Source organism: Calidris pugnax, unplaced genomic scaffold (genome assembly GCF_001431845.1).
Source record: "Calidris pugnax isolate Ruff unplaced genomic scaffold, ASM143184v1 scaffold69, whole genome shotgun sequence".
In the NCBI taxonomy this organism is placed as follows: Eukaryota; Metazoa; Chordata; class Aves; order Charadriiformes; family Scolopacidae; genus Calidris; species Calidris pugnax.
This window is the reverse complement of record NW_015090859.1, coordinates 2,693,905-2,716,419: the sequence shown is the minus strand read 5'-3', so window position 1 is coordinate 2,716,419 and position 22,515 is coordinate 2,693,905. Positions and strand designations below refer to the sequence as shown.

The following is a 22,515-nucleotide window of genomic DNA, read 5'->3' as shown; positions in this document are numbered from 1 at the left end:
GAAAGAGGGGAGATTTAGATTAGATATCAGGAAGAAATTCTTTACTGTGAGGGTGGTGAGAACACTGGTGGTGTTCCAATGAACAGGTTGCCCAGGGAAGTTGTGGATGCCCCATCCCTGGAGGTGTTCAAGGCCAGGCTGGATGGGGCTTTGAGCAACCTGCTCTAGTGGGAGGTGTCCCTGCCCATGGCAGGGGGGTTGGAATTCAATGATCTTTAAAGTCCCTTCCAACCTAAACCTTGCTATGATTCATGCTCATTTCTCCACCCTGTCCAAAATGTCTGCCGAGATTTGGGAAATTTCTGTGAAAATTGTGAGTGACAAGTAATTTTCCTGGGGGAGACAAGGCTTAACCATACCCAGACAGCATCAGGAGAATTAAGAATAAAGCAGCTCATATTGAACTCTGTTTTAAAGGGATTTTAATTCAGTCTTACGAGAGGGCAAAGGGGAACATATGTGCTAAAACAGCCTCTCAAGCTTTGTCTAAAGGAAGGAAATTACCCGCTTCTAGCAGTAGGTGTCAGCCAGCACTGGGGCCACCCCAGTGCCAAGTACAGCTCGGTCGCACACGCCTGGCAGAGAAACCCTGCTGTGGGCTACGCCAAAAATCTTTGGGACACAGTAAAACAGGGCATATTGATGTGGCTTGTGGCTACTGAAAGACAAAGCTCTCTGTGCATCAGCAAGGTGGTCATATAAAAATAAGAGAGAATATGAGAGACCACTGGCATGGTGCGGTTGTAGGTCACAGTGTGGCCAGCAGGTCAAGGGAGGTTATCCCCTACCTCTCCTCTGCCCTGGTGAGGCCCCATCTGGAGTACTGTGTCCAGTTCTGAGCTCCCCAGTTTAAGAAGGACAGGCAACTGCTGGAACAGGTACAGCAGAAGCTATGAAGATGATGAGGCGACTAGGACATCTGTCTTATGATGAAAGGCTGAGGAACTTGGGTCTTCTTAGTCTTGAGAAGAGAAGACTGAGGGGGGAACTGATGAACGCCTGTAAATACTCATAGAATCATAGAATGGTTAGAGTTGGAAGGGACCTTAAAGACCATCAAGTTCCAACCCCCCTGCCATGGGCAGGGACACCTTCCACTAGAGCAGGTTGCTCAAAGCCCCATCCAGCCTGGGCTGGAACACTTCCAGGGACGGAGCATCCACAGCTTCTCTGGGCAATCTGTTCCAGTGTCTCACCACCTTCACAGTAAAGAATTTCTTAATACTTAAGTTTCTTAATACTTAAATTTCTTAATACTTAAAGGGTGGGTGTCAAGAGGATGGGGCCCGTCTTTTTTCAGTGGTGCCCAGTGACAGGCCAAGAGGAAACGGGCACAAACTTGAACATGATAAGTTCTACCTAAACATGAGGAGGAACTTACTTTGAGGGTGGCAGAGCACTGGAACAGGTTGCCCAGAGAAGCTGTGGATGCCCCATCCCTGGAGACACTCAAAACCCGCCTGGACAAGCTCCTGTGGTGGAGTCTCCTTCTCTGGAGACATTCAAAACCTGCCTGGACAAGCTCCTGTGCAACCTGCTCTAGATGGACCTGCTTTGGCAGAGGGGTTGGACTAGATGATCTCCAGAGGTCCCTTCCAACCCCATATCATTCTGTGATACCCAAGAGCTTCCTGACCAAACGATGACACTGTGTCCCATTTCAGCTACAGCAGAACAAGAAAAAACATCTCCTCTTTTGTAAGCCCCAAAGGCATATGCACTATTAAGAGCAGACAGATGAGAACTCATCACTGTAGAACAGAACCATTTAGGTATCAAAAAGACTCTTGAGATTGTTAAGTCTGACCATAAACCTATAACGCAGAAGCCTGGTATGGGGCACAAACACTGCTCCTACAAATGCTCTCAGCTCAGCAAAATCCATATTATAAGCAAACCTCGAGTACAAGCAGGTTTCCTACATCCAGATCCACAATAACAGGCACACCTGCACTAGGGAAACACTCTGCTTCAGGTCTTCTACTGCAGCGTAAGCACCCGCTCCAAAGTCTTCTCAAAAGAGGGCTGTGATTAATTTTTACATATTATCAACATACATTGCTTCAACTGACAGAAATAGATTACCTTAATTGTTACGTAGTTTTTTAATGACTTGGACATTTTTTCTTGACTTCCTTTAACATGCAAATGCCCTAGAACAGAGGAAAAAAAAATTAATCAGGATAAATAAGTGTGCTTCTGAATGAGGAGCGGATGAGAAAGACTGCACTGAGGCACTGGAAACGCTGGAGGCAGCATATGCTGTGATGGACATGCGCCAACCACTTCAATGCAATGTGTAACAAACTTCTCACCAGCTTTGCCGACAGTCCTACGTACTTCTCCATCCCCAACTTTGGCTGGGTGAATTTTAAAACATAGAAAAAGTTTTAAAAAAACAACAACAACATCAAAACACCACCATACGCAGAGGAATAATAAGGAAATATATAAGGAAATAAGGAAATAATATAATAATAAGGAAACTAATAAGGAAAAAACAAGGTCTCTGCTCAGAACTGATAATAAACTGATACAAACAAGTACACAGGCAAATACTTTTCAGTCTTCACAATTACCTTCCCTGTTACTCTTGGCTTTTCAGAAATATTTTAAGACCTTTACAGATCTTCCAGTGATCTCATGTGACAATATTCTCGAAACTCAAAGATTTTCTGTACTTATTATTTGCTGGTGGCTGTAACACTGGTGTTTTTTTTTTTTAAACTAAAAGTTTATTGTGCTGGTTCAAAATACCTTCCACATACAATTAATTTTCTGCACATTCCCTATTTCTCCAGATTTTGGGAGACTGAAAAAAAGAAGGGGGAAGAAGGGATGCAGCTATGATGCCTAATTTGAATTAACTTATCTTAAAATGCAATCCCTGAGCATTGCTAGAGCTTTCAATAACCACACGTACCACTGGTAACCACCTCTATTGCATTTAGAAAAGTACATAGAGCTCGGCTTCAGGACTGAAAGTTCTGTTGAAGCTAGACAGGAGATGGGCAACCTCAGGCTGTACGGTCCCGGGCCTTGTCCATGCCAGCCACAGCACCACCACTGATGGAAAACATTATTTATTCACAGCACCCGAGAGGTGCGGAACACGTAGCCAATAAAAGACTACTCAGCATCATTTCAGAAATGCTGTTAAAAGCCTTAATTGGCTTCTCCTAATAGAGGAGTAATCCTGTAAGTTACCAAGCACCTACAACTAACAAACAATTTTCAGGCACTTCATGACCTGCAAAGTCCAGCACTTAATCTTATTTACAGGCTCATTTTTAAACGTGAACCTTTCTTATTACTCTGGAATACTCCATCAGCGCTCTGCATTCTTTCAGATTAGGACAACATATGACCATGCTTCTGCTTTTACAGGTGGTGGAAAGGGTGGCATTTCTTGCTCAGCAGCCTGAGTTTTATGCTACTCTCTGCACAGGGCTGCTTTTGGCACCCCCTCCCTTCCTCATGTGGATAAAATCCTCATTACGTCTATCTGGACACAAAAACAACATGCTCAGGCCTGGCAAATGTATCTGTTTTCACTTCTTGGCTATTTCTGACAATGACTCAAAGCAGTGGGGATCCTTTATAAGAAGGCTAACTCTGGTCCTACCCTGACCACCTGGCAATTTAGGTTTGCACAACACACTCTACACAGAGTAGGAAAGAATCAAGAGACCTACGTCTACAGAGCTACAGCAGAAATCTACAATCAATCCAAAATCTCATTTGCATCATAATTTATCCTGACAGCTGGCAGGTGAGGGCACTTTCACCGCTGCGTGGTTAAACCTGAGGCCCTCAATAAGAACATTCAGGCTGTCAGAGGCACTGGACCAGAGCTCTTGCAACTCAAGTAAAACCCACAAACTTCTCCTGGGAGATGTGGAGGAGCCTGAGTATGATTATTATCTTTTCTTTTGCAAAGGTGCCTAAATACTGACTTACTTAACTTTAGGCAGCCAAGCTTAAACCAGTTTGATTGTGTTTTCCTAATAAGATAGAGGTAACATCTGAATTTGAAATAATACTCCTCTTCCAGAGTTTCAGCACTTAGAATGATTTCATTAAAGAATCACAAAATACAAGGATTTTCATAGCTTTGGCTTGGCGCTCTTCCCGGAGTACAAGTAGTCTAAAAATAAAGTCCTTATAAAAAGATTTATCCCCAGTGCAGGGAATTCTTCCTCTAATGGGGATTGCTCCTCCAATTCAGAGCCTGCTAAAAATCTGAAGTCTGCTACCAGAATAAATTGTTTCTGAAGCTGATTCATTTGCCCTAAATAATTCACGCTATCGTCCTCCAGCAAAATTTTTTGACTTAATGAATGTGATCTGTCAGCTCCTAGAGAACCTCAGTGTACAAATTGCCCTTGGAATTAAGTTTTTTATTTTTTTTTTAAGAAGAATTGACTCCTCTTTATTTAGTTAGTTTCAAAGAGTATCTCCCCTATAGTTTCAATTCCAAGCTTGAGAAGTCAGATTCACCAGTTTTCAACAGAAGGTGTACCTGGCAGTAACCAGTACATCCCAGTGGAAGTGCAGAGAATTCCCCAGCACTTCAGGAGCAAAGCACACTCTGGAGGATATATCAGCCTCTGGACGACTGCTATGGATTTACTACAGGGTCCACACCGGGAACTGAAACTAGAATTCAATATTCATTCCATACAGTACAAATATATGTTTAAAAAAAAACCCAAGTAATTCCCAGAGCATAGCACAGGTTTAACTCTGCATCTCTTACTAAGGGAAGAAGCCCAAAGAGCTCACTAAGACACCTTGCACATCTTGTTCAGCAAGAAGAGAGACTGCAGATTTGAACCTGACTTTCTATCGACTTCAGTTCTTTGGAGACCATCCAGACCATCCACGACTACAAGAGGAAGAACAGATTTCAAGACTTCCACCAATGGCAACAGCACAAAGATGAAGAGACAATGATGTAGTTCAAAGCACTGTACAGCACAAACCTCACTGAAGCTCCATCACACAAAGACAAGAAGGACACAATGCCAGGCAGTACTGTAAGCTGAAGACCAGGCAAGTAAAAGACACTTTGGTACAGTTTAGTCAGGTGCAGCCAGCAAGGTCACTTCTGGGAGAAGAGACAAGGTCTGTGTCATCTATGGGCTACACCAATACTACTTTGCTCACACCCCATAGGAAAACAGAGGAACGCTGAAGTTGCTCAGAGCACTGGAGAAGATTAAAGGACCATAGGGATGAGACTCAGCATCTCCACTTATCGAAAGAGCCAAGGGATGAGCGACTTGGTCTTTATGTAGCCCACAGATGTCACAGACCTCCTTGTCTCTACCCACCAGCAACCTCATAGACGATGCCCAACAAGAGCTGACCAAAGCATCTGACTCACTTGGGTCTATAGTATGAATCTTCTTTCTCATACCCATCATGAGGTATAGTGCTACTGGTGGATAAAAGAGGCTTCCCAGGGGAATTTAAATAGTTACAGGTACATGAATTGCACACCTGGAACATCCAGTGCTTGGTTGCTGCAGCAGAATGTCTGCCTGCAAGGCCTCCCCAACATTTCAAACCATAGAAAACATCCCAGCTCAGATATTTCTCTCCAGGATCACAAGTTTGTGAGCTTTGTTGGTTCGTCTGTTCGAGTACCTTAGCATTCTCTCCATTCTTATTTTCCAGTAGTAACAATGTCTTTTCTTAGCACGATTAAAAGCCTTTCACCATATTTACAAACACAGGCTATATTATTCTGCATGCTACTGAAGACTTATGTTTAAGCCATGTGCTTAATGAGAGATGTTGGAGACCAAGACTGGTTTATTCTATTCTCAGTAGTTTTAAAACATTACAGTCAGCTACCTGCCCACCTGCCACCTCCACCCCTTGTCTTCAGATACCTGCTTCTAAGACAGCAGGAAATGCTGGCTTTAGGAGGACTACATAAACACATATAGAAAAGATCAAGTATTTTCACCCTCATCCTGCTAAAGCCAAAATATAATTAAAAATGAAAGCGTATCACAAAGAGTATCCTCAAATTTTAAGAAAACTCAAATGAAAGGGAATGAGATTCTACAGGAAGAACTCTTCATTCCACATTTTCAGTTAGGAGTAAGCACTCTATGTGGGCAATGGATATACTGTTATTATTTGGAGATTTCCCCAGATGAAATTTAGCAGTATCCATCTGCTTGGAAGGTTTCCCGCACACTTCATACCATATAAATGCCAAACCTAAAAAAAAATGAAAAAAAAAAAAAAATCCTACATGCCTCTTAGATGATTAATATTTTACTTACCAGAATGCAAAAAGTAATTCCCCCATTGCTCACACTGATGATACACCTCGCACTGTGCGATTTCATTTTCATGATGAGGAAATGCAAGATCTATTCCACCAGTATGGATGTCCAGCTGCTTTCCAAACACTGCACTGTAACAATATTTTCCTGATGGGTAAGTAGAACACTACGAAAGCTTTTTGTAAAAGAAACGCAGAAAAGAGTAAGATGAAACAACATAAATTTAAGTGTACAATTTAATGACTGCAATTTTAAAACAAGGCTTTACACAGACCTTGGAAACCAAAACTGCAGCAGAACTTGCATACACAAGGCCCCTATCTGCCCACAATTAATTCTCCTTGGCAGTAACAATTATTTTTCTATTAGATCTATTATTAGATAAAAGAATGGCAAGCAGGACATCTCCTTTCCTTGTTCTGCTACAGTTTCAGTATCAGACAGTTGCCTTCATCTGCAAACCTAAAAACTTCAAAGTGATGAACATTTCTGTAAATTTGGTATTACTATTCTTTATCTTGTACCTGTTCTGTACGAACTCAGGCAAGACTGTACATAGTCATGATAGAAAATGCTTGGCTCAATATTGGTATGATGTCAAAAGAAAGCATCTGTGCCTCTGGTCTCCCAAGGCCATTCCTCTCATCCCAACAGCACTGCTGCACTGGTGCTGGTCACCCGTGGGCTCTCTGCAAATATTGGTGGCTGGAAGTAAGGTATTTATGTGGCAACAGGACAGACCCAGAGGCTTTTTTGGTTAAAGGAGTCAAGGCTGCTACACTCTGTCCACCGCTCCAGCAAGTCCTTGGTAGCTCATGCTGGGCAAGTGAATAACTTCATTTTGCCCATCTGTTAAACAAAGACAACACTTATCTACTCACAGGGAGGTAAATCAACGCTGTTGCAAGATGCAAGACCTACACAGTAGAAAATAAAAGACAAGCCACACTCACACGTGCACACACAGAGACATACATGCTCTTTCTATATGTCATGGTAACAAGTTGCTCCAGGTAGCTGGCTAGATACTGACAATTCTGTCCTTTTTTGGGACAAAACACCCTTTTAACACCCCGGCTCACGGTAGCTCCACAGAAGCAGCTGGGGCACAGGAAGAAAAGGAACCGAGAAGAAAGGAGGGGAGAAAGACCAGCTGTTTCTATTTCCCAGGTTCGTGCCCCTCTGCTTCCTCCTGTCTGCTCCAAAACCAGCTTAAGCACAGACCTGCACAGGAGTGGCCCCAGCTCAAACCTTCCTTTGTGCCATCTATAGAGGAGCACTGGCCACTTGCTGCTTCCTCCAACAAGACCATGAAAAGCTGAGGAGAGGGGAGAGACGGATCTCCAAAATGCTCAGGGGCGGGAGAAGCAGCCCATCTCACCACAAACTCCACCAAAGAGATCAGACCTAAGTCACAGCAGGTGGTTCCCTCCTCCAGGGCTGCACTAGGGACCAGCACCCTCCTCATTCACCTTCCCCAGAGGCAGACTTCAAAGACTTTTCACAATTAGTTCACCCAGATTACTTAGAATTGCTTTGAGAACTTTGGCAAAACAGATGGGTAAGTAGGTATTGCTTGATACGGGCCTTGGACAGCAAAACACTTAACTTACCAAAATAAGCTCTCAATTTTCCACATTCCAAGATTGCTACACTTATGGTCTGCATAGCTCAGCTCTTATTTACACAGCAGGAGCCTCATCCAACCACAGGAAAATAAGTTTTTACAGAACAAAATGCAGCCTATAAACAGCACGGCATCAGCAGATAGGCCATTTCATAATTGCATTTCTTACCCGTGCACTTCTGTCACAGGCTGCACGTTTTGTGCACTTCAGTTGCTTCAAGAACTGTTTCACAGTGCTGAAACTACTCGCAGACAGAAAATCCCCCTTATAAACAGTCAGGTAGTAATGACTAACAACCCCAGGTGTTACTCAGGTAGTAATGACTAACAACCACCAAAGCACAGGCCAGAGAAACCTAAAGCACCTGCTCCCGCTATCTCAGCTTGCGTTGAAAACTAAAGCTAAACAGGGCCAGATCTAAATAATTTGTTATTAGCTTCCACAAAAAGGGTCTGAGACTAATGCAAAACTAAGTACCACTATCAATCTCCCAGGAGAAAAGATTTAAAGTTTCTTTTTTCTTTTTTTTTAAATACAAATGAATAGGTCATAAGTTAACACAGTGCAGGACAAAGTACTACCATCCTATGGAGAAAATAAAATTCCAAATTAAGAGCAAATTAATTTAAACTAACTACAAGAAAAATACTGCTCCGCACACTTGTCATCATGCCTACAGAATATACTGCCACAGAGAAATAAGCATATTTAACACTGTGGCTGACTTTTAAAGAAAGCTGAATAATGCTTAGATGGTTAGTGTGAACATCCAAGACTGCTGTTAAGATAAGGCCAACAAGATGAGCTCACTGGAGTTGGGATGGAATCCCCTACCCAGTCCTCCTGACACAGCAATACATGCTGGACTAGGTCTGATGGAGATGTCAAGAAGTGGAAGGGAGGCAAACAAAAGAGGTACCATAACTTTCACTAAAACTTTGGTTATTCAGTTCAAGTAAGAAGACTTGCTAATCCCAGAAAGCCAACTACACCCTGGGCTCCATCAAAAGAATTGTGCCCAGCAGGTCAAAGGAGGTGATTCTGCCCCTCTCCTCCACTCCCGTAAAGAGACCCCACCTTGAGTACCACGTCCAGCTCTGGGGCCCCCAATGTAAGAAAAACATGGACCTTTTAGAGCAATGGAGGAGCACGAAGTTGATCAAGGGGCTGGAGCATCACTCCTATGAAGACAGGGTGAGAGAGTTGGGATTGTTCAGCCTAGAGAAGAGAAGGCTCTGAGGAGAACTTATAGCAGCCTTCCAGTTACCTGAAGGGGGCCTACAGGAGAGCTGGGGAGGGACTCTTTGTCAGGGAGTGTAGCCATAGGATGAGGGGTAATGGTTTTAAACTGAAAGAGGGAAGATTTAGACTAGATACTAGAAAGAAATTCTTTACTGTGAGTGTGGTGAGACACTGGAACAAGCGCCCCAGAGAAATTGTGGATGCCCCATCCCTGGAGGTGTTCAAGACCAGGCTGGATGGGGCTTTGAGCAACCAGGTCTAGTGGGAGGTGTCCCTGCCCATGGCAGGGGGGGTGGGACGAGGTGATCTTTAAGGTCCCTTCCAACCCAAACCATTCTGTGATTCTGTAATCACTTGTGTGGTCCTGCATGACGTAGTTTAAATATCCGTGTCTGTGTCAAGAGAAAGTGCCAAAACACAGAAAGAGAGCTACACCATTAAGGTGGAGCAGAGTTCATTTGGGCCACATGACATCACAAATTGCACAATTCACATTAAAACTGGTGCTTTCTACTGATCAGAAAAACAGCTTTCAATACTGCTGATACCATTGTACTGTGATTGAAAACAAAAACCAGCACTAGATTTAAAATCCAAGAAATCTGACCTTGATATTGTGGAGCACTCAATGTGCCATCCAGGTCTTCCTTTTCCCCATGGAGAAGTCCAAGACAGCTCTTGAGGTTTGGCAGCCTTCCACAGGGCAAAATCTTTACTGTGTCGTTTATCAGTATCAACTGCCAAGAATAAGTGATTTTTTAATGGGATATGTCTCAAAATAAATAAAAAACAAATGAGCAAATGAAAGCAAGTGGAAACGTACATTTAGTGAACTACTCAGATTTTAATCTCTTTCGCTCAACTTCTTTTCCTGCAACCTTCCTCCCTTTCCCCTTGTACAGCGCTTCCAGTTTCTTAATCAAGCATTTGAAAAAAAAATAATAACATGTTGAATTAGATTTCTGCAGGCTAAAAAGAGGGATTCAAGATTCTTTAATACATGCTATCATTTTAGTCCTTTTGGCCTTCTCTGGTTTTACATCACTCATTTAGTTACTTATCAGCCAGTTTCCCAGGACAAACAGATTGCAGCGCAACAGAAAAGGTAATAAAACCAACCCAAATCAAACCCCACAAATAAAATAAATAAAAAAATAAAAACTTTTTTTTTTTCCCTGCTGGGACACAAATAGTTTCTGGTTCCGAATCTATAAAGCCAACAGCTGCACAGAGATGAGAATCAAACTGTTCTTGGACAGCAGCAGCCTTCCAGCATCATTTTCACCAGTGGCTTCTCCACAGAGAAGCTAGATTTGTTGCTTCCTTCAGAACACGGCCAAGGAGGCCGCCCTTTTTGCCACAGTATGACAGAGAATAGGGTTTGTCTCTGCTGGCTCCTAACCCCTGGTCAGATACACACCGCTCCCTGGCAAGTGCTACAGAACAGCATTCTGGACTCTATGGGTTTTTGCTGACAAATACATGACCTCACATTTGTCTGATGCAGAACTATATACCTATTTGGCTTGAGGGGATCCAGCTTGGCACGTTCCCTTCTTTAACACCGCTCATCTGTTTTATCAGCAGTTGATACCAGATTTACTTCTTTCCTCTACTTATTCCAGACCACTAACAAAACCACAGTGTACCACTGGGTCTGGCGCACTCCAGTATCAACACACTTTAACCATGATTCACAGCTATTTTTGGATATCTATTAGATGGTCATTTTTCTTAAGCCATTCCACTTGTACTTTATTGATATAGAGCCAGTTTTTATTCAGCATGTAATGCAATATTAAGGGAGGAACATTACAAAAATCCATTACACCTGCTTCATCATTCAAAATTGATAAGAAATAAAGGGGAGAAATATAACCCTAGTTTTTTCCACTGAATCTCCATCTTGGTTCTTTTACTACTTTGCAAAGCTCTGGTTGACCAGTATCTGTTGACTCCATCCCTCTCTTATCCCTCTCTTGCCTTTTTTGAGTATACTGCTATGAAAAAAAAAAACAAACAAAAAACAAATGCATGCTTCATCTTCTCAGTTATGAACTGAAGAGTCAAAATCTTTAGAAATAACAGTAAATTTAGTTGTAGCTGACAGGAGGTGAAATAGGATAAAACATGTAATCAGGCTGAAGCTGGAAGGTACCTCGAGATCATCTACTCCAACCCCTTGCTCAGAGCAGGCTCAGCTTCAGCAGACCACCCAGGACAGTGTCCCATGGGGTTTTGATGTCTCCAACGATGGAGACTTCACAGCCTCTCTAGGCAACATTTTCTTGTGTTAACCATCTTGTGTTAACCATCCTCGGAGTTAAAAAGGGGTTTTCTTAGCTTTATATGGAATTTCCTGTGTTTCAGGTTGTGCCCGTTGCCTCTTGTCACCAAGCACCACTGAGAAGAGCCTGGCTCCATCTTCTTTACTTCCCGCATCAGGTATTTGTGCACAGGAATAAGATGTCCCAAGACTTCTCCAGCCTGAGCAGTCCCAGCTCTCTCAGCCTTTCCTCAAATGAAAAATGCTCCAGTACCTTCATTGTATTCGTGGCCCTTCGCTGGGCTCTCTCCAGTATGCCCATGTCTCTCTCGTACTGGACGCAGCCCTCCAGGCATGTCTCACCAATGCTGAGCAGAGAAGAAGGATCACCTCCCTTGACCTGCTGACAATGCTCTTCCCAGTGCAGCCCAGGAGGCTGTTGGCTGCCTTTGCAGTCAGTAACTGCCTCTAAATAACTGTTGACAAAACACACTCCCTCTGCGAGATGTGACGCTGAAATAACTCCAGAGTGGAGCGGTGAGAAGTTTCTTTCTGCCTGCAATTCACCTGAGCATCAGCCCGCCAGGCACTTTCAGCAATTGCAGACAGATTTTTTTTCAATGAAGAATTCCTGAACTTCAGCGAGCAAAGGATGCAGGAGACCTGCATCAAATTCTCCAACGCAGACACCTGATCAGACCCAACTTACAGAACCTGCTCAGCAGCTGGACAACTGCAGCAAAAAAATCCCAGCTGAGGGTAAGGGCATGCTCTAGCACAGCCTACCAAGAGATTGCACACCCCCACACAAATAGGCTGCTAAGCAGCAGTCCAGTGGTAAGTAATGAAAGAAGCAAACTCCTCTGGTTCGCATGCATCAGAAGGGTGCAACTGCCCAAACAAAAACACAGTAGATGACACTTCCCTGCATTTATCCTTGACTATCTCACTGCAGGCTAGTGAAATGGCTGAGACCACCACCTCACTATGAAGTTTGTACCTACCACTCCCAACTATTTAAATAAAATTTAGAATCTTCATTGTTCTAGGATACCAGAGCAAAGGTATGAAGGGAGCCAAATATGAAAAGAGACCACCAAATTTCCTCTTGCACTGGTAACAGTGAGTGCCTCAATAAATAATTAAAAAAAAAAACAGGTCTTCACTAATTAAAAAGCTGGCTATACTGTTTCAGACTGTTGAATGAAGGTTTATGCACAGATACATCAAGAGCTTAGACAATGTATTAACACAAACAAGTTGGTGCCATGAACATACCTGCTTCATCTTGGGTATCAGGGTAAATAGTGGTTAATACTCCGTATCTTTTTCCCCAAGACTTAACATCAAAATAAACATTGCCTAATAGAAAAAAAAAAAAATAACATTTAGTTTTATAGCAAAGACAGGACACATTCAAGATGAAGAGGGAACATTTTCTTGAACACAAAACAAAGCTCCCTTCAACTCCCATTTGAAGTTCTGATTTATAAATCCAGAAATGCTGCAGAAGTGGTAGCACATACTTCCACATTACTGGCTTTTCAATAACCATGTGCTTATTCTCCACGTACAATAAACTTCTATTCTGGAGATCTCCCCAGGTTCTTCCCTGCCCATGCACAATCAGCAGCCCCCTCTCTAAAACACTGCTACTCCAGCTATAATGCACTCGAGTGCCTCTATAACCACCAGCTCTGCTAAAAAAAGATCCACACATTGTGCTTTGCAGGCACATCTCTTACAGCCTCTCCTGTTTAGAGCTAAGAGGTTCCCCCAACTCTCCTGCAGCAGCCAGGCCAGGACTTCCCCACAGGAGCTTAGATAACAGTTCATTACAGTAAGCAATTATATTAAGTAATGAGCTACATTTAACTTTGAAATTGAGTAATAGTTGTTCTGCCCACTCATGTCATCGCAAACGAGTTGCTCACACCCCGTCTGTTAATCAACAGAAGGAAAGCCTGGCACAGGGTGTCTCATCTGATCCCAAAACAGGATTACTAAGCGCTGATTTCCTGTGCACGTGCTGAACGAGGCGTTGCCTTGCTGTCAGTCTTACCTTCTGAGGTTGCATAAGCTTGTCCACTATCAATTATTGTTTTAATAAAGGAAATGATCTGAGGAATATTGTCGGTCACTCTCATGTATACGGTAGGAGGAAGGACCTTAAGCAAAGAAAGGGTAACATCTCATTAGCCTATATGAAACACACACAAGCATCTTCAATCTAAGAAACAAACTTTCAAGAACATTATCTTCAATTTCATCTTTCCAAAAAAATGTTGCAAGTGTCATAAAGAGGTCATAAGCAGCATTTAAGATAATACACACACAAAAAAAAATCCACTAATTTTTCCCAGTTTCTTACTCCCTGCTTTTGACGAGTGTTCTGCATATTTGACAAGAAGCAAGGTCATCTGAAGTCAACGAAAGAATATTTGATGTATTATCTGTGAACCAAGGCTCTATTACATGGGATAGAAAAAATGTGTTCCTAAAGAAATTTAACTTGTTTGTTCCAAAGCTAGGGCTTGCTTCTCCCCCCATTTCCTGATTCAAAAGGCATGCAATATCTTTCCAGAAGAATGAAAAAGTAAAACAGTACTTCATTTCCAAGCAACACTTCATCCCATAAGCAATCAATGTATTTTTTCACACCAAACTGTTAAAATCAGATTCTTTAACAAAATAATTGCTTTCAAACACTTCTACATTTAGAAGCTTGAGTATCTGTACCTTTAAGGCAGCCATATCTTGTTTAAAGTCTTCTTCATAAATACGAGCAAGAGCTACTGGCGATATATTCATCTGAAAGAGGAGCAGATTAGTAAATCATAAATCAAAGTAATAATATAAAATATTGCAATCTTTTATCAGACAGTTAATAGCTAATTGGAAGACTTACAAAGCCCCCAAGGTAAAGAGCAAGAAAGGCTTATTAATCTAACATTCATGGGGAGGAGATGTAAGTTATAAATAACTTAATAGATATGTATTAATATTTTGGCAATTCAGAAGGATAGATGAAATACTACTTTTAAGAGAAAGCAACCAAAGATTAAAATAACAAACTCCTTCCCTCCCTCATTATTTCCCTCTTGAGAGGGCCTTCCATTTCCAATGACAAGATATACTACAGTACATGGGACATAAAATTCATTCAACTTACTGGCAGGGGACACCAATACCACCTACATGTCAGAAAGACAGATCAGAGACTTGCAGGATGAGACAGGATATTAATATTCAGTGATTAAGAAAAATAAGCTATTTGGGCTGATCGTGGTTACTCAGAGATCGCAGGACTATCAGGGGAAATGAACTGAGAGTCGGTCCCACGCTTGGCCAAGTGTGGCGCATCTCAAGCACCTTCTCCGCGTTTCTCATTCACGAGGTGATGGAGAGGAACAAGGAGCCCCGCAGAAGAAACAAGAAAGCTCAACCCGAAAGGAAAGGGACAACTTGCACATGTCAGGATACTTGTTCTCAAATATTCAGAAGAGGCCAAGGCTTGAAAGGTGCAGGACATCAAAACCTGCCCTAGCAAGCAAAAGCATGGTATCAAAGTGTTTCAAATGCAAGCTTTTACATCTTCTCTGAAGAGAACCTACTGGGGAAGAGACAACATATTATCAGTCCCTCCAGCTTGCAGGTAATTGAATCATTAACAAAACAAATCCAGTTTCATCACTTCCAATTCATTACTGGAGCATCTTTAAGGAGTCTAATTTTCAGAGCGCAGGTAGGAACCGCTATTTGGACCAGCTCCGGATGAGGCAGGAGTTCTGGTGAAGACAGACCAGATGTTCATTGAGCAATGAAACGAGGAAGGTGCCCAGCGCTGAGAGACAAAGGCATGCATCTGCCTACAGACCAGAGAAAGTGCTCTTCCAGACCTGGCAGAAGCAGCTCAGCTTCTTCTTTGATTAACGGGAAGACAAAGGTGCCTATAGGAGGAAGATGGGGAAATTCCTCCAGTCCAGACGGACATCCAAAACACAAAGGGGTCATCCTCCCCCTCTACTTTGCTCTGGTGAGGCCACATCTGGAGTTTTGGGCTCCCCATTTCAAGAAGGACAGGGAACTACTGGAAAGAGTCCAGCAGAGGGCTACAAAGATAATCAGGGGACTGGAGCACCTCTCTTAGGAGGAAAGGCTAAGAGACCTGGGTTTGTTTAGCCTGGAGAACAGAAGACCAAGAAGGAATCTTATCAATGCTTATCAATATCTAAAGGGTGGGTGTCAAGAGGATGGGGCCAGACTCTTCTCGGTGCTCAACAACAGGACAAGAGGCAACAGGCACAAGCTGAAACACAGGAAATACCATGTCAACATGAGGAAAAACTTCTTTGAGAGTGCCAGAGGACTGGAACAGGCTGCCCAGAGAGGTTGGGGAGCCTCCTTCTCTGAAGATCTTCAAAACCCACCTGGATGTGTTCCTGTCCAGCCTGCTCTGGTTGAACCCGATTTGGCAGGGGGGTTGGACTAGGTGATCTCCCAAGGTCCCTTCCAACCCCTACAATTCTGTGATTCTGCAATCTCTCTCTCTCTCTCAAAGGACCACTGAGGGCATGCAGTACACTCATCATAGACTAGATACCCAACTTCCAGGTTTTCTCTATATAAATCTCACCAAAGGATGGAGATCCAACTTAGGCACAATGCTCCTACTGCTGCAATGCTTTAGGTACAAACAACACAATCACACAAAGGTAGAGGCCTTGGCCATCCAAATGAAATGCAGAGAGCAGAGCAGGCATTTCAAAAAGCCACAAAAAGATTTCTTCACAGAACCAAAGAATGCAGTAAATAAACACAAGCTATTTTAAAACATCGTGTCATTTTCCACCCCTCAAGCATAAAATCTCCGTAATATTCTGTCAATAAGTAAAAATTTTGAAATGCATATATATAGGTTTAAAATGCAGTATTCATTTTTTAAGATGGCCTACTGCAATTAGTAGCAAGTAAAAAAATGCAAGTAAATGGACTAAGGGAACAAACACATATTTCTACAAGAGCGCTGTGCTAGTATTCTTTTGAATGGAGTGTCCTATATTTAACAGCAATAGTAACTGTTTACTTGGAGATTAAATAAAAATGACAGCTGTCAAATTCTCTGGCTCCAAAAAACTAGCTTAAAGCTCACAACTGCAATTTGATCCAACACATCCATTTATGATCTAGAAGACATCACTTACAGATTAAAAAAAACATGATATAATGCTTAAAAAAAAAAAGAAAGCTTAAGAAAACATAACTTAAAAACATAGAATGCATTCTTGGCATTTGAGTGTCCAAAAACTCTTCCAAAAAAAAAAAAAAAAAAATCATTCACCAAGCTGGTCAAAAAAGTAAATTAAAATCCAACCGAGTACCACTTATAGCCATAAAATCTTTAATTAGTCCAACAAGTCAAAGAATTCAGTGAAAGGTTTGGTTGAGTTGGGTTTTTCTTATTATTTATTGTATTATTTTTTATATTAATCTAGCCACTGGGCCCCGGTGGCTTATTATCAAGACTTACCCATACACTCAGTGTCAACTTTCACGTAGGCGAAGTTCACAATGAACTCAGACAAGACTGATAAAGCTTTCCAAGGCCCAAGGCACTGATGTTGCACCTTTTGGGAACCACCCCCAGCCTGCCCTGTGGCAATGATATATACAGTACCTTGAACCATCGACGGCATGCAACGCTCCTCCAGAACACTGCCAGAAGCCTACCAGCTGCCACATTTTGGATATTTTTGGGATAAGATACTCTGCAGCTGTGCTGAGGATTCACCCCATCTTTTTAATCCCCACTGGCCTCCCAGGTAAGGGACAAGGGTAGGTTTCCCCCTCCCATAGCTCTGCACCTATCTACCTCCACACAGCTCTCAACTCCCAGCCTCACAACAGCCACCAGAAATCTCAACATTGATTGTCTACTCATTAAACCAAACAAAACTAGACAAAAACAAACAAAAAACCAACCCATGTAATTTCCCTATATAAGTAGCTGTAGAAAAGACCAAAAGTTTGGGTCAAAGACTGCAGCAAACACCTACCTCATTGGCTCTTTTTATGATCTTGTCATCTATGTCGGTGATGCCCATCACCATGATAACTTCAATTCCAAAAAACCTCGTCATTATCCTTCGAATTATATCAAACTTAACATAGGAGCTGGAAAAGAAAAAACAGGAGCTTTTAAACATGAAGTAGTAACAATAAACTTTAACAAAAATAACCAACAGCACTAACTGCCGCAGGAACAATCTAAATACCCCAACACTTGAAATGAAAAGATCCTAAGTGCTTAAAGTGCTTTTCCAAAACCAGTTACCATCTGCACAAAAGTCACGCAAATTTCCCTTGAACTGGCCTACCCTCTTCTGGCATTAGCGACACATTACATCAAATTTTCTGAGTGTTTTCTTTTGTTGCATCTCGTTATTCAAGCACCAAAGCGCGTCGGAAGCTATGTGTGAGCCAGGAGGCTCCCTCAAAGCAAACACTACAAACAGACGCGCAGGTTAGATATTCTCAAAACACATCCCTCAGGCTTTGTATATTCTAACAGGTTTTCAAGGGCCACAGGGCAGGAGAACGGGGAGAAAAACAAGGTTCAAATGAACTTTGCTTGGGGTCGAGTAACAACTACAGCTACGAGCCACCGATAAACTATTCCATTCACACATCACCACGGATCTTTTCTGAGAGCAAAGAAAAGCTGCTCTGGGGGTTATTTTGTTTTACTTACACTCGAGAATAAATTTTCAAAATTATTCAGGCTCTTCGCCACAAAACAGAGTGTTGTTGAATGCTGACAGACTGCTGTACCTACAAGCTGTACAGGGCTCTTGCAGCCCCTTCTGCCGCCCACAGACTCTCCACTCGTAATTCTCAAAACGTGCTTTGACTGAGTAAAACCCAATTAGGCAAGATATTAGCGGGTGACCAGAGGCTCTGGGTCAGCCCTGCAAGGTGATGAGAATCCTCAGCCTGCACTGGCTTGGGAGAAAAGGGGGCCAGAAAGGAGACTCGCAGACCTACAGGTTCCCCGTGGCTGTCAGAGCAAAAAAGTGTGAGCAAATACTGGGAAATGGATTTGCATCCTTCCCCTTAGCTGCAGGGACCAGGTGGCATTAAGGTTCAGGTTTACGGATGTGTAACATCTTGATGAAGAAAAGTACTATTTGCTGTTGCTGTTTGCACTATGCCCATCTTCAAAAAGCCCAAGGCTTTTTGAAAGCTGGCACATGCTGCCAGGGAGATAGTTTTTAATGAATACCAGCTCATGGGAAGTACTGCTCATCTAACATGATGACACGATCCCGTAAGAATATTAAATTGGTCTTTGCACCCAGTTCAGAGGAACAATGCCAGCATCAAAAGCCTGATACTAGATTTAAGAGCCCTGCGGTCCTGGTTCCCAGAGCAGAGGCAAGTTTTGCACTGCTCCCTCTCCTCTGATCTTCCAATTGATGGAAGAAACACTGCAAGAGCCAGAGCAGATCTCCTGGCACCTCAGGAAGCAGGGTCCTTACCACTTCAGGACTGAAAAAAAAAACAACAAAAAAACAAAAAAACGTGAAAATCAGGAGAATGGTAGGGGAGGCACAATGGGTTGAATAAGATCTCCTCTCATGATTTGGTTTACTCTTACTTCCAAGCATTGAGCCAGGAACCTGGATGCCTACCAGGCTGATGCTCAAACCAGCACGATTGAGGCCAGCCTCAGAATTGAGGGAAAAGGTGGCACTATCTGCATGTCTGATTTTTTTCATTATACAGAATAAGTTTGGGATATTGTATCAAGGCATACAGTGCACCTCTTCTGAAGTCTGGAAGCACAACGTACTAGAGAAAGTTGGATTATTTAGGGAAATAAGAAATCCTTGCAGAGGGGAAGGAGGAGGGAAGAAAAATAATAATGCCATCATTTTCAAATTCTTCTCAAGGATCTCAAGCTCATTTCCATTATTCCTTTCTGTGTTATTACCTGCCACTAGTCAAATGTCAAAAGATGGGAAAAACAAAATTCTACTGATAAGATAACATGTTGCAAAAGCATGACAAAACAACGGTATTTTACAAGAGCTGCACTGTAGCAACAGCCATCACCCCATTTGACTTCATGCTCTTTCCAGTGCATCTCCTGGCCTGCAGACCCCCAGCGGCAGCATGTGCTTCAGCTATGCTTACCAAACTCTACAGTTGGACCTATGGGGAAAAAATTGACAATTTAAAAAAAAATCCATATATATGTATATAAAATCAAGAGTGTTCCACCATACACCACTCCGAAGGCAATATTCAGCCCTAACTGTTCTCTCTCAAATCAGCAAGTGAAGTGGTCAAAGCCAGGTGGCACAGATCTATGGCAAACCTCCACATCAGGAAAGCCTGAAATTGTTAGTTTAGACACAGGATAAGAAGAGATGGGTAAGAGAACAGGTAGAGCGAACAAGGTCTTCCTTCTCCCTCCTTTAACGAAGGGAGCCCAACAGCAGGAGAACAAGGAGAACAACTGGCAAAAAAAGAGATTCAGAACCCACAGAGAGCAGCAAGACCAAAAGGTGAAATTCTCCACCTCTATAAAAACTGTGCTCTAGATCCACCGTTCCCCTTAGGAGGTGAGTGCTTCTGCAATTCCCTCCCCTGTTACACCACGTCACGGAAGACAAGCTACCAGTGAACCTCCTCTGAATGACAAGAGAAATGTATTAGCATCTTTTTATACGGTTGCTCTCAAGCGATGATTTTAAATTCTAATTATTTCCAAGGTAAACTGTGACATAGCCTGTATTACAATAACCATAGATTTAAATACACAAATTGCTGTGTCTTTTTCTGTTAAATATTAAAGTTCCCCTGGAGGTACTAAGTACAAACAAAATAACTCAAGATACTGTTTTCTTGATTTTTAGATCACCAGTAACAAGCTATATTAGTTTTCTCCTAAGACTGGACAAAAGCAAGGAGGGAGACACCACCACATACACACAACAGTATAGCAGCATATAAGGAGAGGCTGCCAACAGTATTTTTACATGATTGGTATTTTAAAACTTCCCTTTTACAGAGCGACAGAGCAGTTGTGCAGTACCACGATCACCCAACACTGAGCACAATTCCACACAAGTTTCTGAACGAAGCTGAGAGGGGACCAGAAGCTGTGAGATACCCTACATTAGAAGGGAATTATTCAAATGATACGGTGTCTGATCTTCACACAGACACAAATTACCCGAAAAACCCCAGCTCTTCCAAGGAGTCCAATGCATCTTGCTCTTTCAAGAATTTGGGGACAGGAGCTGAAGAACAGCTGAGCTGCTGCAACTCCCACCACCTCTGCAGGAACCTGCAGGCACCCTGCATGTCTTCTCATCAGCTGCGTTTCCGAACTGGCAGCAACTTTCTCTGCTGTATTTAAAGCATTTTTTCACGGAATCACAGAATGATATAGGGATGGAAGGGACCTCTAAAGATCATCTAGTCCCCAACCTCCCTTCTTTTTCAACACAGTTGGTTTATTACTGCAATTATCCTAATGGGCTGTGCTGTTTCGAGGTTGGTTTTTTTTCCTTTTTTAAACACAGTTAGCCACTGAACTGTTACTATGCAAAGAGGCCTATAAGCAACCTGGGATCTCCAAGAAATAAGAATCGATATTTTAACCATTAACCTTAAAAGCATCTTTTTAACTACCAACCCTGGACGGCTTTTCCTGGCTGCTGACAGAGCGTCCCAACTCCATTTGGGGCAGAACTACCATTTCACAGGGACAAGAAGCTCTGCTCCTGGTCCCCAACTCCTCCACACAGGAGGTCATGTTCTGCCAAGACGATTTGGAATAACTCACCCTGACCAGCAAAAAAAAAAAAAAAGAAGCCTGCTTTTCTGACACTTTCCACCCCGGAATCATCTTCCTGGATGAGCTGCACCAACAGCTTGCTGATGGTGGGACTCCATGATCTGGAAAGCCCCTTCAAAACCTAGACAATTCTATGATTCTGTGGTAACAGCCCCTTCCACACTTCCTGAGGCGAGGTCTGTCACCAGACACGGGGTCTGTCACCCTGACAGGGAGTCTGTCACTGGACTGGGGGTCTGTCACCTGGATGTCAGGTCTTACCCAGACATGGGGTCTGTCACCAGACATGGGGTCTGTCACCCTGACACCTGACACAGGGTCTGTCACCAGACATGAGGCCTCACTCTGATGTGCGGGTCTGTCACCCGGATGTCGGGTCTCACCCAGACATGGGGTCTGTCACCCTGACACCTGACACAGGGTCTGTCACCAGACATGAGGCCTCACTCTGATGTGCGGGTCTGTCACCCGGATGTCGGGTCTCACCCAGACATGGGGTCTGTCACCCTGACACAGGGTCTGTCACCCTGGACATGAGGTCTGTCACTAGACAGGGAGTCTCGCTCCAATGTGGGGTCTGTCACCAGACTGGGGGTCTGTCACCCTGACACAGGGTCTGTCACTAGACATGGGGTCTCACTCTGACGTGCACGTCTGTCACCCAGATTTCGGGTCTCACCCAGACATGGGGTCTGTCACCCTGGACGTGGGGTCTGTCTCTAGACATGGGGTCTTGCTCCGATGTGGGGTCTGTCACCGGACTGGGGGTCTGTCACTAGACATGGAGCCTCACTCCGACGTGCGGGTCTGTCACCTGGATGTCGGGTCTCACCCTGACATGGGGTCTGTCACCCTGGACGTAGGGTCTGTCACTAGACATGGGGTCTCGCTCCGATGTGGGGTCTGTCACCAGACATGGGGCCTCACTCCGACGTGCAGGTCTGTCACCCGGATGTCGGGTCTCACCCTGACATGGGGTCTGTCACCCGGACCCGGGCTGCCCGCTTACCGCAGCTCCCACCCGCTCCCTACCCACACAGGACAGGCCACCCCCCACCCTGCCACCGGGGCCAGCCGCGACTCACCAGGCGTGCCCGAGGTGTGCCTGGTCGTACACCGTCGGCCCGCAGCTGTACCTGCGGAGAGAGGAGGCAAAACGCACCCGTCACCTCACGTCCCCGGGCCCGGTACCTCCCGGTCCCCCCC

The 22,515-nt window shown here is 43.5% G+C and overlaps 1 protein-coding gene across 1 annotated transcript in view; it reads right to left on the bottom strand.

The window, feature by feature from the left end:
• CARS2 (cysteinyl-tRNA synthetase 2, mitochondrial (putative)) overlaps positions 1 to 22,474 on the bottom strand; it is a gene marked incomplete at its 5' end in the record, with an annotated part of 42,739 nt that extends 20,265 nt beyond the window's left edge. Inside the window, 8 exons of the mRNA XM_014944084.1 lie at positions 2,086 to 2,153; positions 6,303 to 6,436; positions 9,783 to 9,912; positions 12,720 to 12,803; positions 13,504 to 13,609; positions 14,181 to 14,252; positions 17,498 to 17,615; positions 22,395 to 22,474. Of these exons, the coding sequence (XP_014799570.1) occupies positions 2,086 to 2,153; positions 6,303 to 6,436; positions 9,783 to 9,912; positions 12,720 to 12,803; positions 13,504 to 13,609; positions 14,181 to 14,252; positions 17,498 to 17,615; positions 22,395 to 22,474 (792 nt within the window). The remainder of the gene's footprint in view (positions 1 to 2,085; positions 2,154 to 6,302; positions 6,437 to 9,782; positions 9,913 to 12,719; positions 12,804 to 13,503; positions 13,610 to 14,180; positions 14,253 to 17,497; positions 17,616 to 22,394) is intronic.
• Positions 22,475 to 22,515: the final 41 nt, after the last annotated feature.